Genomic DNA, 15,832 nt, shown 5'->3' on the forward strand with positions numbered 1-15,832 from the left:
AGTCAGTCCTCCTCTGATTGATTGGGTTTAGTTTTATGATGACAGATTCAAATGAGATTCTTACAATGAGGACAATACTTCCCAGAACTCTTGACCTATCTCTCTAACGATAGCTGCCTTAATCTCCTGAAATATCTAACGCATATCTCACCATTCTAACCTATATTACACCTTACATTTGACCATCACTTGCACATGTAACTCAAGTGTGCATGCATGTTGAAGAAATCCCTTTGAACACATGGTCTGTAAAAGTCTTACTAAATTTGAAAACATAGTTTTACTGGACAAGCCAATTCACCTATAATGTTATGAGTCATATTTTGATCTTGTTAAATATTCGCTTATTGACCTTGACTATATTTGTTATATGAACGCATGTGTATGCACATTTCGTATCTTATTCATCGCATGTCTGTCATTCATTTTTGTCTGACTATAAATGTTGATTAATGCTTGCTCATAGCGAGTTGGCTTCCCAGCCATCTCCACTGTGTGTCATCTTTCCTTCGCTTACTTACATTTGCTAGTGTGCTCACTGCCTTCTAGCCCATGTTATTTATCAATAAAAATGTAGTTGCTGCTTCCCTTTGTCTTCTGATATTATACACCGTTCAGATTAATATAATAACGGTTATCGAGACGATCGATTAACGAAGCACTCCACCACAAGCTATAAGCCTGAGGTTCTAAGTGAAAGTGTGCCCCCGATTCAAGATGATCTCAATAACCTAACTATCTGGAGCGAAAAGTGGCAATTGCAATTTAACCTCCACAAATGCGGGATCATGCACTTTGGAAAGCACCCCTATGAACCCCAACTTTACTTAAATAAAAGTAAAGTCCAGACACTTAATTCAGTACACGATCTATGAATTAATTACACAGCAAGCCTAAACTTTAAAGCACACGCCTCCTCTATTATTTCTAAAGCTAGACGTCTAATTGGCTTCATAACGAAAAATTTCTTCACGACAGATGCTAAGCTTACCCTTTACAAAATATGTATACGACCTTCCCTAGAATACTGCTCTTTTATCTTCTCTAATATGAATACCACTGAAAAAATAGGAGTAGAAGATGTTCAAAGACGCTTTACACGCCAACTGCTAGGAAGTGACACCGCTCTTGACTACACAAGTAGATGTAAGCACCTCTATTTAGAAACTTTATGGCACCGTAGGTTAAGGAACAATCTGATATTTCTCTACAAAGCAATAAATGGACTGTCATTCCTAACCTCCTGCCCAACTATGATCAATGACCCAGCCTATAGACTAAGAAACAATGCATATACACTATTTACCGAAAAACACCAAAAACAAATGCGTTGTAGGTTTTTTACAGTTCGGTATAGTTTATTGTGGAACAGGTTGCCAATACCTATCCGTAACTGTGACACCTTTACCAAATTTAAAAGGCTAATAACCCTGTTACTAAACTCTAAAGAACTTCACCAACTATTCCTTGAACTCCCACCTACCAATGAGGCACTTTATTATGGACCGCCTAATATCTAGACGGAACAAAAGTATAACGAACTCCATTGTCGTTAGTATGAATATAGCAAAACTAAAGAAAACATGTTTTATACTTCCCCACTACTTATTGTTTATTAACCATGGCCTTCCGCTCCTAACCCTCATTTTCAGTTTCCAAATCTCTCTAATGGTTAAAACCAAATTATTCTTCCTAAGTGTCATGTCCTTTTATTTTTCTTATTACAAGTAAACAGATAACTCACTAATCTTATGGATGCTGACCAACTAAGGCCGATCAAAAGAAGCTCATATGTCCTAAATTCTTGTGAGTTGTTCAATGTTTTATTTTTCTTACCCTGAAAATTTTACAATATTCTCTTTCATATCCTCTGGTTTACTATTAGCCCTTACCATCTCTTAACCACATTTAATCTGACTTGTCTCTTCTAACCTTTACCATTAGTTATCTTCATAGTAGTAAGATATATTAAATGGATATCTAACCCATAATACAAATGCTATTACCATCTGATTTGCTTGTAACATGGAACTTGTAGAGACAGTGTATTCCAAATATGGTCCTTGATTAAAGCAATATTCATACCGACCAAAAACGTAAGAGAGCCTAACATCATAAAAGGAGGGAGGGTAGCGTTACTGACCAGCAAACATGATGGTGGGGAGATAACTTCAATCCACCCATGTCTGTGGGGCAGAACATATTAGTTACGGCTCCTTATGTCTAGTGGGATGTCACGAACCAACGGTATTGATGCGAAATTATTCATGCAAAATACCACTTTGAATCATGTTAAAAAAAAGCTGAATTGGTTCCACTTCCTACCGAGTAATCCTAATACAAGCAGACAATACGATTGGTTAAAAACGAAGCCCACTATATATCCCATAAAATCTAAAAACAAAAAAAGAGAGTTCAAACAGCTTCTAAAGTAAAGGGAGACAGTCATTTGTATCGGAATGCTGTTTTCAGCACTTTATATTATAATTACACATTTTCATACTTCCTTCTGAACTACCTTCATTTATACAGTTCCTTATCCACTCATACCTTACCACGCTTATTTTTCTTTAACACATTAGTATATTCTTACCTAATAAGTACTTCAGTAACAGACAAATAGACTAAATGGTTATACCTTAACTATTCCTCCATGAATATTGTGTGCTCTGCTTTTCGCCCTTCCTTTTTCTTACACCTTTTTCAGCCTCCTGAAGATACTCCACCGAAAACAAATATGGCACGGGTGACTTCGTCCTACACCGTTATTAAAGCTTCCGATATTCTGGATGGATATAAGTTCGAAACTCCTGAAAGCCCCCAACTTCGCATGTATCTATTCTCGACCATCAGTTGTATGTTGCAACGCTACCACCATAAAGTGCGCCAAGTGTGGTATTGACATGTTCCTTACGAAATCCATTTACATTCATGTCTTATGAAATATCAACCCACTTGAGTAATTTTCAACCGTGAAAATTGTAACTTCTTTAACAGTTTGATCTTGCCTGTAAACCGGCACGCCTCATGTAACAGACTGTTATTTGAGAATAAATTATTATTATTATTATTATTATTAAAGCTAGGAATAATAATGCAAGATTCCTAAGGTGATGTAATCATCATTACTAGATCAAGTCTGTAGAAAGTTTGTCTCCTATTTAAAAAGCTAATTTCATTATAGAGCCTCTTTTCAACAAGTCTAAGCCTGAGTCACATAGTTCTCAAGTCTTAAAGGAACAACCAACAAAGAGGACGATGCCACAAAGCCTTAAAAAAAGAGGAAAGTCAAAACATTCCAGGTATCGGCCACGGCCTACACCAACGTGTGCTTTTGTTGCAGCTCAACAGTGAGCCTGATAGTGGATTTAGGCACTGGACTGGTACACAACAAACTATGGCACCCAAACAATGATACACTGGGACTATACTGAGAGGAACGGCCTCTCTCTCGGCCATAACTGTTCTCATATCCCCCAAACCAGGTCATGGCTCCTAAAAAACGGAAACTTTACACACATAACTCCAGGTTTCTATAAAGGCTGGTGCATCAGTTCTTCAAAATACTGGCCAACGAACCTACACTCAGTGGGCTCTAAATTTATGGTCTTTGACTTATAATTGGCATCAAGCCCACCTGTATTCACGGGTTTGTTGGGACCCCAACGTCGCGGTTACAGGAAAGACCATTCATGTACAACGAATCTGCTAACTACAGCGGATAGACAGGACACAATCTTCCAACAAAAAGTAAGATGAATATCAGATACCTCGATTTCCCCTAAACATTTGTCATATCGTGTGTGTTTTTCAGTAAGCTCGTAATGACATTGGATCCTAACCACACTACTTTTGCAGCTGAGCATATAATTAATGGAAAGACTTATATTCGATAATTGACACGAAGAGAAGTTTAAAAATAGAGAACGCGGGGACATTAATTCAATTCAGCTGATCGGATGTCCTGGCTCAGCCTTGTAGGCTTGGTCATTCTTGTGTAACTTATCTCTTCTATTCATATTAAATATACTGTTCTATCTCCAGAGTAAATGTATTCTTCAGAAACGTCTGATTGTTATGATACGACGAGTCAGAATGGACAATGATGTGACTTCCACGTAAGATCTTATGGAACAGGTTTTCACATCGTTACAAATCTAAAAACTAGGATTAGGTCTAATATTAGAGTACTACAAATAACGAAGTAGGCCATAATTTTACAAGCCTAGGCTGAAAAGAATCGACTTGTTGACAGCTTCAATGATACCTGAATGATCAACGTTTCACGGTCGGAGTAAAGTCCTAACTTATCACCCCCAAAGTTCCTAGTGTTGTCCTTTAATTCACTGGGACTTTCGCTATTTTAAATTAACGAAGATGATATTCATCAGCTGGCTTCTGTTAATCTTAGACTTTGAAGAGAAGTTTTCAACCGAGATAATAAGCTAGCACTTAACAAGGATTTGATTCAACCCCAAAGTTGAGTGATTAATGATGACGTCAGTCCTTCAAAACATGGAGTATTTCACTTATGAAATGTCGCTAACTGCATAAACAACCTAGGTAACTGTCATCTAGAAGAGCTACCAGGTATCAAGCTCTGTGTGTTTAGGCACTCGGTTATCTAAAATATATGTTAGCTTTGAGAAAATGTCTATAGAGTAGATCTTACACTAGTAACTTCAAAGCACATGTCTGAATAGTTTGACGGTGAAACGTTGCAGATAATTTTCGATTCTTGTTTGACTCAACTAGAGGTGATGACGGATAATGCTTCTTCCTCCACTTTGAATGAGCAATACTTCCACACAGTCTCCTCCTTGAACTGCAAACTTAATATGGAGGGAGAGATTCGTCGATCTGATGAGTGATTTGGGAGTTTTGTTGTCTGAGCTAGATGATTTGGCTGTGGAGCTTTCATTATTCTTCACAACATGATCAGAGCAAACTTCAGTCAGAAGTGAATTGTTCGAATTTACGTGTATATGACTCACGCTTTGTCCTGTCGACATCAATTTTGGTCGGTTAGTATTGACCTGAAGATGCCACAAGTATCCGGAGCTTGAAAACGCCCTTACACTTACCATATTCATAATTGAAGGATACCAACCATGTTAAAACGGAATTCAGAATTGAGGGGATGGAAGATATATTTGGAAAGCTGTCGATATATCGAGGAGCGTTTGGTCTGAGCTGGCTAATTTTTGTGAGGGATGCGTAGTACGGTGTGCTCACTCATGATCCGAATCAGATGTGTAACGAAAAGCCTTCAGTTAGGGTGTGCCCATCAAAACTAATGAGATGAGCGTCAATATCGAAGACCTACAAAACCATTCGTTTTGGGGGTTTGTTTGCCGTTACAGGCCTTTAATTCACCTTGATCTCCCTATTTATCTTGGCTATATCTCAACTTGATCCGATTTTTGGTCCTGTATTTGTCCATGATTTTTCTGATTGTTTGGTAGGTTGGATCAAATCATATAAGGCTGTTGGTTGCTGATTGATCCAAGTCCTAAGCTTCTAAAAATTTTCTGATATTCTGAGTATTTTCAAATGACACCAAGATATCTGTAATCTGATCATACGCAAAAGTACTTTGCGAAATTGTAGCTTTTCCATCCAAGTTTGCTTCCTAAACTCGAAGGACATGGTGAATAAACATGACCTCAGAAGGAAGGAAGACGTGCCTGATATCTTTTGCAAAATAACTATAGACAAACTTCTACTCCTTAGGAGTTGTCAAATGCTGGAATTCACTGCCAACTGAGTTAGTTCAAGCGACCGAGGTTCCTGCCTGGACGTATTGATGAACCACTGCTACTAGACATGGAAGCCCATTTAGCGAAAGCTTCTTCTTTTCCGTCCACAACCATTTGAACCATTCGATTCCCTTCTATAAAAGCTCGGAAATGTTTTGGCAAATATTACTGCAAATCACATTGAATGTAGTTAAATGCTGATAATAATCACATTAAAGTACAATCTCACTACAACGGCCGGTTTTTCTTATATTTTGGAATTCTTTCAACAACATTCAGGAATCACAATTACAAAAGTGGTATAATTTCAAGGTTTGGTCATTAATTTTATTGTTATCGAAGATTTTCGACAGCCTTACTGTAACTACATCAGCTTTTGTAATAAAGCGCATCGCTTGAAGAGGAATTGGACAGACTTGGAAAAAGCGTGTACAAATTTTTATTTTGGCGGTAGTACAATACCATTTTCATTTAGTAATTTGTCTGATAAACCACGTAATTATGGGTTGATTTTCTTCTTTTCAGGTTTACGCTGACAACAGAATTTATGATCTACAGAATGTACCAATCTATTTTCAGCACTGTCGTAAATCTTTAAAATTTTTTTGTTAATGGACATTTTCAACACACGTTTCATACTTCTAAATGTATTCCATTGTGTGTAGAGAAACTTGTTTCATTGAGGAACGAAAGGCAGAAAGTTGATTAATTTGTTTGTGCTAGAAATTTTGCAATTCGAATAAAAAATAAACAAAATAACACACATCTGTGTCAAGAATAGATAATTGGGATTAAATTCTGAGATATTTCCTTTATACAGATACATTTATGAGAAAAATCTCACAGCTACTTCAAGGCGACAAAGTCAACATCTTGGTTAGTTCACCTTTTATTCTCATCAAAGTTAGTAATTAATGTCTCATTTGTATTTCTTGCGTTCTCTTTTATTTCGCTTTTTGATTTGGTTATGAAACGGAGAATGAGATCCAGTTTTTCGCACTATAGATACGGTCATGCCTGGATGCGCACCAACTTCACAACCAAGAGTTTCACAATCTTGATGAGTCAGTATGGTGCTCAGTAAGATTGTCTACAACCTCGAGGTGTCTAGTTGGGGTCATTTACAGGAAGCCCACTGCCGAAATCGAGTATGACAAACGTCTGCTGGAAGGATTAACTCGCTCTACGCGTCTCGGATTCTCTCATATCCTGATTCTAGGGGACTTCAAACTTCCTAAAATCAACTTCGTGGAACATACATACATTGGTGGTGCCAACTCTACTGAAGCTCTGTTCTTCAACCTTATCGGCGACCTGGGATTATTTGAAAATGTGAAGTCGGCAACCAGTTGGAGATACAGTCAGACGCCGTCGCGTTTAGACTGGGTATTCACAAATGAAGAATTCCTAGTTGACGACCTATCAATCCTGGCTCCTCTGGGGAAAAGTGATCACGCCGTCTTATCATTCAGCTTTGTCAGCAAAACGGAGCTACGATATCCTACTAGCAACAAGCGCTGGAACTTCAAACGGTTGAATGTGTTAGCTTTACAAGACTATCTACAACAGGTGGATTGGGATGTTCACCCTCAACTTGAAGTGGATGCTCATTGGGATTTTTTACTGCACACGATCTTATGTGCTACTGAGCATTCGGTTCCTAAAATGGTCCCAAAAAGCTACAAGCAACCCCCAATCATCAAGAACCGCACTCGTCGTTTGCTAAACCGCAAAAGTCACTGTTGGGCTGAATATAAACGAACTGATAACAAAGGCACGTACAGGCAATACAAACATATAAGGAACATATACACAAAGGCAATAAGAGAAGACAGGCTTCAGTTCCAGACCAAGCTTATCGATAAATTCGTCTCCAATCCGAAAAGCTTGTTCAGTTATGCAGCTTCTCTTCGACAAGGCAAAATTGGAGTTTCCCAACTACTTGGTCCTAATGGCCCGACCAATAACGACAGTGATGCCGCTAACCTTTTGGCTGAACAATACTCCCGGACATTCCAGCTGACCCACATCAACCATACTGACGAACGCTTCACCTGCACCTCTACAAGACTTTCCGAAGTGGACCTGAGTGCTGACCTGGTGCTCCATAAACTGCAGCACCTAAGAAAAGACACTTTTCCTGGTCCGGACATGGTTCATTCCGCTGTATTGAGGGAAGCAGCTTCAATCCTGGCGACACCACTTAGCGTGATGTTTGCACACTCGCTAAGCAGAGGCAAACTACCGGAAATATGGAAGCTGGCCCACATCACACCAATTTTCAAAGGAGGTCGACGCAGTGAACCCTCAAGCTACCGACCAGTGGCCCTTCTCTCCATACCTTCCAAAATTATGGAATCCCTAGTATACGACGGCATACTAGAACACTTATCATCCTCAAAGTTCTTCTCGCCTCAGCAGCATGGTTTCAGAAAAGGTCATTCTTGTATGACCAACATGCTGACTGCGGTGGATAGATGGACAACCATCCTTGATCGCAAGGGGAAGGTTGACGTCATCTACCTGGACTTCTCAAAAGCTTTTGATAGGGTCAACCATGCATGTCTTATCAAGAAGCTTGGATGATTGGGTATAAAACCCCCTTTGATTGATTGGCTCTCTTCATATTTAGAAAACCGACACTTTAAGGTCAGGGTTAACTTCACTCTCTCTCAGGCTATGGAAAGTCCTAGTGGGTTCCCCAGGGTTCAATACTAGGACCTCTTCTCTTCTTGATTTCTATTAACGATCTTCCTCAACAAGTTTCATCTGACTTATTGCTTTTTGCTGATGATGTGAAACTTTGGAGAGAGATACGTAATCATAATGATATACTAGTTCTTCAGGAGGATCTGACTCGACTTCAAAGTTGGGCAGACGACAACGGGCTTACCTTCAACACTTCAAAGTGCAAGGTAGTCCATCTGAGACATGTTGCGGACTATAGTTATAACTTAGGTAACTCCCCTCTAGAAGTTTCCCAAGTTGAAAAAGATTTAGGAGTGTTGGTACCCTACGACCTGAAATCGTATGCGAACTGTGACAAAAACGCCTCTCAAGCAAACCTTGCACTGGTAACATTGAAGCGCATTTTTGGCCAGTTTGACGGTAGAACCTTCCATATAATCTTCAACAGTTTTATTCGTCCCCATTTAGAGTACGGAAACATAGTATTTCCTCCCTCCCTCCCTCCAAAAGGATAAGGAAACTCTGGAACGTATACAACGTCGAGCCACGAAATCAGTTCGGGGACTCAAATTTAAACTTTATGAAGAGCGCCTCAAATCACTTAACCTTTACCCGTTAGAGTACAGGCGTCTTAGAGGTGATCTTCTTATAACTTATAGTATCCTTAATACTTCTGGTCATCCCCTTAAGCATCTTCTTAAGCTTAGTCATAACACTAACCTGAGAGGTAACTCCCAGAAATTGGAGACCCTACATAGCAGAACAGACTGCAGACACAACTTCTACTCCGTTAGAGTTGTCAAGTGCTGGAATTCGCTGCCGACTGAGCTAGTCCAAGCGACCTCCCAGGAGTCCTTTAAGAGGAAACTTGACTTATTCTTAAGGACTAAGGATAACATATTATTATGATTTACCAAATTCCTTTTTTCCTCTATTATCGTTTATATACCTAGGTTCTTACCTGGAGGTATTGGTGATCCACTGCTACCAGACACGGAAGCCCGTTAAGCGAAAGCTTCTTCTATTCCGTCCTCAACCATTTGAGTGACCAGTGACTAAAAAGTCATGTCTGTACAAGTGGTATCAGTTACTTTGAGAGCATGTATGGACTACCACTGCAAAACTAGCTGAAAGGATTAACGCAGTTCATCGGCTTACCATCCTTAACTGTAGACAAAAAGAAGCGCACAGTTTATGCTTTCAAGGTCAGGTCAGCGTTGCTGTAAAGTTGTCTTGATAGACTACGATGAAGGTTATTGGCAGGGAGCTGAATAAAAATTCATCTGGATATATTACGCTAATTGCAGAAAATGAGGAGGACATGTGGTTAACGTACAACTTAGTCCAGGTCGGAGATAAAATGAGATGTTCCACAGTCAGAAAGGTCCAGAATGAATCTGCAACTGGTAGTGTGCAGACGAAGCAAGTGAGAACCAACCTAACAATAGAAGTAGAAAAGATTGACTTCGATTTACAGGTGAGTATCACGAGGGTTCCTCATCATAATTTTATCAAGTCTCGGTTGATTATTTTTATCAGTAAAGTCCAAAGTTAAGATACTCGAAATGTGAATTCCAAAGGTTGTCTGATAGTGTGCGAACTTGTGAACGAAAGGTCCTGAAGAATATTATTGTATTGAGATTGATATGTTTGACTGGGAGCTTCAACAATAGAGTTGTCTTGAAACCTTGTTTTTTCTTTGGAGCAGCTAATATTACGCGTTGAATTCACTCTTTATAAACTTTAGTAGCCATATTCGTAACAGTAAAATCTTAAAATAAATGACCTATGTGGCTTTGTTTTTGAACTTCAACCGAAATACTGTGAAGGGTTTAGAACAGTGCGAAGTAGATTTGTTTGACGTGTGGTTTCCAAATTTTGTGGACCTTGACAACAAATAAGCTATTGGGACCAAAATGGAATTTCAGCTTTGTATGACAAGAAGAGCGTATCGCTATTTGAACTCATCCGAACAGTCGATTAGCTGATTACATTGGAAAATTCAAAATATTCTGAATCATCTGGGTTAAAACCTCTATTCTCCCGACCGTTGCTGCTACCTTGACGTGGTGGTCGGGCTTGCCTATCGTGATGATCCAATCGAGCTATGCTGGCTGGAACAATCGTTCCTCAAGGTCCTACCATGCCAGACAGGTCGGTTGAAGAGCGGTGAGACTAAAAGCAGCAATCCCAAGGTCCGAAGGCGAAGTCGTACTGCCGACTGTATAGTAGCCATATTCGTAACAGTAAAATCTTAAAATAAATGACCTATGTGGCTTTGTTTTTGAACTTTAACCGAAATAACCGAAAAGGTCGACCTTAAAAATGCACACCTCGCCTTATCCCACGGATTTCCGTCTCCGGCGGTAAGGACCTTTAAAGAACGGAGCTAACACGTCAAAAATCCCCCACAAAAAGGCTGTGCGTGACCGGCCTCAAGCAGTTGTCCCTTGGGCACTGCGGTCACGCTCCCAGGTCGTTATGACCAACACTAATCCAACTTCTTTTTCAGGTCCCTCAAGAAATACCCTTCCACGGTGTGGGCAGCCGGGAAGTGATACTAGCCCTCATACCCATAACTGCACACGAGACCAAGTTGGTCACTTTCAAATCCTTCCTACTCCTAATAACTCTCTTATCTCCACGACTAATTTTTCCCACGTCCTTTTATCACCTCGCACCGCTAGGACAAACGATTCAAGTACACGGAACGTTATTCCTGGTCTCCTGAAACCACACTCTAAACTACATATAGGAACTTTTAATGTCCGAACATTGTGCCAAATAGGACAACAGGCTTCCTTACCTAGGACTTTAGAATCTTACACCATCGATGTGTGCTGCGTCTCCGAAACGCGCGTACAAGATCCGAGTAGTGTCATTCATTTGACCTCACCTAATCAAAATAAAGATTCATCTCGATACACGCTTCGTGTATCTGGAAGCCCTGATGCTGCTTCCCGAGGCCTCGCTGGAGTAGGTATAGCATTAAGTCCTAGGGCAGAACTAGCTCTTTTAGACTGGATCCCAGTAGACAGTCGTCTATGCGCTGTCCGACTAAACGGATCAGTAAGGACCCGGAAAGATAGGGAAACTCGTCGTTGCCTCTTCGTCGTCTCTGCCTACTCTCCCACTGACTGCAGCTCAGACGATATAAAAGATGAGTTCTACAGGAAACTTTCTGACCTCCAAAAAGCTAGGCGTTCTGGTGTAGTAATAGTAGCAGGTGACTTTAATGCTCAAGTAGGTAAACTAAGTGAAAGGGAAAGACACCTGGGTGGATCTTATGGTGTCATGGTGAAAAGAACAGATAATGGCGACCGTCTGTTGCAGCTATGCTCAGGTAACCGCCTATTTCTTGGGCAATACTAACTTTAAGCATAAGGAAAAACATCTTTTGACATGGCGACCCCCGAATTCGTCCAACCGTTGGACCCAATTAGATCACATCGCTATCAGCCACCGATGGAGGGGCTCGATAGAAGACTGTCGCTCATTCTGGAGCACATGTTTAGATTCAGATCATGCTCTAGTGCGAGCACGTATCTGTCTGCGTCTTACTGGAAGTAGGAAAGACACTGTAGGGAAGCCTCTAAGGGTTCTACTTAATGATAGGCAAGCTAAGAATATATTTCAGGAACAACTAGAAAAACAGTTAGGCAGCCATATAAGTTATGCCCACCCCGAGGCAGCGTGGAATGACATCCGAAAAGCTGTGGAAACAGCAGTGATATCCGCTGGTAAGGTAAACCATAAGGTTAGCGAGAAACAATGGATCTCGGCAGCATCTACCGCACTGATAGATGCTCGAAAACTCATCTCACCTGGCTCTGAACATAATGAAGAGCGGAGTCAACTTAAGCGCAGGCTAATAAGAAACCTACGTAATGATCGTGAACAGTGGTGGGTAGCGAAAGCAAGAGAGATGGAAAAGGCAGCGGCAATAGGTAATAGTAGGCAGTTATTCAGACTCGTTAAAAAAACCGGTATTAGGAACCCAAGTATCAGTGAAACCATCTCAGATAAAGATGGGCATATAATTCATTCTCAATCCAGGAGATTGGATCGATGGTCAGAACACTTTAGGGATCAGTTCAACTGGCCTTCAGCCACACTTCAGTTACCCACGATCCCCAGTCGTCCTGAATGGCAAATTGATGTAAGTCCTCCAACCCTCTGCGAGGTTGAAAAAGCTATAGGAAATCTGAAGCGAGGGAGAGCAGCAGGCAGGATGGTGGTCCAGTACTAGCAGTGAGATTGACTGAGGTCTTAGGTAGAATATGGGAACTGGACGTAATTCCATCTGACTGGTCCCAATCACTGATTGTGCCAGTCTATAAGAAAGGACAAAAGTCCTCCTGTGACAATCACAGAGGGATCAGTTTGACTAATATAGTGTCTAAAATATTAGCTTCAATAATACTAGGTCGCCTAACCAAAGCTCGTGAAGAGCAGACTAGAGAAAACCAGGCTGGTTTCCGACCTGGACGTGGTTGCATAGACCAGATATTCACCCTACGTCAGGTCCTAGAACATAGACATACATTCAGACGTCCCACAATCGTAGTATTTCTTGACCTTAAGGCGGCACTCGACTCAGTTGGTCGTGAGGTTCTATAGCAGTGTTTGTCACTGAAAGGAGTACCAAAGAAGTACATTAACCTCATAAAGGCTCTCTACTCGAACACAACTGGTCGAGTTAGAGCCTATGGCGAGCTGTCATCAGAACTGATTACCTCAAGTGGTGTTCGTCAGGGTTGTCCACTCTCCCCATTCTTGTTTAACTTTGTCATTAACATACTTTTTGAGATAGCACTTTCATCAGCTAAACCTCCAGGAGTTGAACTTTTACCGGGAGGCTCACTTGTTGACTTAGAATACGCCGACGCAAAATTTTACTTGGTGAGGACGCTGGCAACATGCAGAGTCTTCTGACCACTATAAGCAACTATGCAGGCATGTTCAGAATACGATTCTCTCCCTCGAAGTGCAAAATGTTACCTCAGGATTGGGTTGCAGCGACACCTGAACTAATGATAGGGAGTGAAGTAGTTGAGCGTGTAGACCACTTCACTTATCTTGGGAGTCTCATCAGCCCTTGTGGTCTGGTGTGTGACGAAATCTCAGCACGGATACAGAAGGCTCGTCTAGCTTTCGCTAACTTGCGCCATTTATGGCGTAGACGAGATATCCGTCTAGCAACCAAAGAACGTGTTTACTCTGCAGCAGTTTGCTCCGTCCTACTTTATGGCAGTGAAACATGGCCGATAAGAGTAGAGGATATTCGTAGGCTTCTAGTATTTGATCACAGGTGTCTTCGAAGCATTGCTCGTATATCCTGGGACCACCGGGTAAGTAATGCAGTTGTTAGGAAACGAGTACTAGGTAAGGATGGCAAATCGATTGATGAAGTAGTGAAACTCCATCAGTTGAGATGGCTGGGACATGGGTTACGTATGTCCAACCACCGACTGCCCCGACGTGCAATGTTTCATGGTGTAGGAGTAGGTTGGAAGAAAGCTAGGGGCAACCAGACCAAAACATGGCACAAATCAATGAAGTCACTGACAATTGTGCTGAGCCATGTTAGTAGGTGTAGACTACCTGGTTGGGATTCGCGAGATGATGGCAACCGATGGTTAGAGACCTTGAATGACATGGCTCAAAATCGTTTGCAATGGCGAAGGTGCATCCACTCTTTGTGTTCTACCAACTTCTAATCTTCTGAATTACTCATGTCTTTATCTTTTTCTCTTTCCAAATTTATTTCACTGTACTATACTCCTTCAATAATTTCTTCAAACCCTAATGTTTTGGATTTCTGATTATACTCCTACTACTTCTACCACTATGGGATTTGAATCGACAACTGCATCTCTGTGCTAATGTCGTATGGCAACTCGAACTGATGTACGTACGTACGAAGTTCTACGTTGTGACTGACTGAAAACCTCTATTCTGCTTTACATATCGAACAGGGCTTCGCCATCATTGCCGAGTCTATGACGGCTAATAAAAACATAATATTCGTTGGTCCGAGATATTTGATCACAGTTATATTTAACACATTGCTTTCATAAAGTGGGACCATTTAGTAATCACTAGTAATGTGGTTAGTAAACTTGGTAAATACAAGTAGAATACTCGAATCTCATGGAATTAGTTGACGATCCGTTCCAAAAAGTGTATGGTTTGCTTTTTGCCACCAAAATGCACATTATCTCTACAAAACTGATAAACATCTTGCATTCACATCTTAAGCGTGTCTTCTGGTTGTTTTCGGTCATTTTTGATGTTTGTCTCTTATCATTTACACTATGTTGGTAATTTATATTGGAAGTATTTTCTCTTAAATAGGGTTCAGTACTTCACTTGAAAGGGCGCAATGTGGTAGAAAATCAGTTTGTTAAAATGGGCGCCTATCACACATTAGACCTAAGAACCGATGAAAAGTTTACTATCACTAAAACAGAATGGGATAGCGTTGCAATTATGCTTGTCGAACAGGCATCTGATCCAACACAACAAGCTGATCTTGCTGCAGTTATCATGCATGAAGGCCTGGCTTATGTTTGTTTGATAACAAGTACAACAACTATTGTTCGTGCGAAGATTGATACTACAATTCCACGCAAACGTCCAGGTTTACCTACTGCTCAGCACGAAAAGGGTCTGTCGCGCTTTTTTGAACAAATAATGCAAGCACTGGAACGTCACATTCGTTTCGACAGTAAGCTTTTGCATTACATTAACTTTTGTGTTATATACCTTTTTGCATTTGTTTCTGTTCAAAGATTTTTAAACCATATTGTTGGTTGCCTCAGTTATAGATATTAGTGGGATGATTTCCTAGTGGCTGAATCAGTTTAAGCGTAAACACTAGATTCTTTACTGGAACTCGGCCAGATCAACTTCAATTCAGGTACCTAAGCACTATCATTAACTCTTACATAGGAAATGTAGGTCAAAGCTTGATACACCAGGACCGATACCTCGTGAATGAGTTATATAAATTTATTAAATCCTTTGATACCATAACTTTCCTATTTGAACTACAACTACTCCCCTCCTACAGAATATACACACAAAACTTACCACCAGATGTTAACCTGTGTGATATTCTAATCCTCACCAATAATTTTACTCTTTCAATATGAAGAATCATAAATGGTTAATTAACTTAATGCTTAGTAGTGTATTTTATTTTAGATTGGTGTTATCTCAAAGCGATCGAATGGTTGTTGTACATTTCATCCCAAATTTTGAATAGATTTAGTTTCAAAACGATATAAAGAAAAAGACAACATTCGTTTCTAACTAGTGCCGTCACTTTTTTTCTCGCTGCTTTTTTAAATTATCATTTAATGAGTTAGTACTAAATAAAT

General features: G+C 40.3%; 1 protein-coding gene across 1 annotated transcript in view; it reads left to right on the forward strand.

The window, feature by feature from the left end:
* Window positions 1-9,636: 9,636 nt before the first annotated feature.
* Window positions 9,637-15,832, forward strand: part of Smp_002960 (putative pelota) — a gene marked incomplete at its 3' end in the record, with an annotated part of 8,427 nt that continues 2,231 nt past the window's right edge. Inside the window, exons 1-2 of the mRNA XM_018796377.1 lie at window positions 9,637-9,924; window positions 14,805-15,178. Coding sequence (XP_018650595.1) covers window positions 9,694-9,924; window positions 14,805-15,178 — 605 coding nt within the window. The 5' untranslated portion in view covers window positions 9,637-9,693. The remainder of the gene's footprint in view (window positions 9,925-14,804; window positions 15,179-15,832) is intronic.

This window comes from Schistosoma mansoni, chromosome 2 (genome assembly GCF_000237925.1).
Source record: "Schistosoma mansoni strain Puerto Rico chromosome 2, complete genome".
Lineage (NCBI taxonomy): Eukaryota > Metazoa > Platyhelminthes > Trematoda > Strigeidida > Schistosomatidae > Schistosoma > Schistosoma mansoni.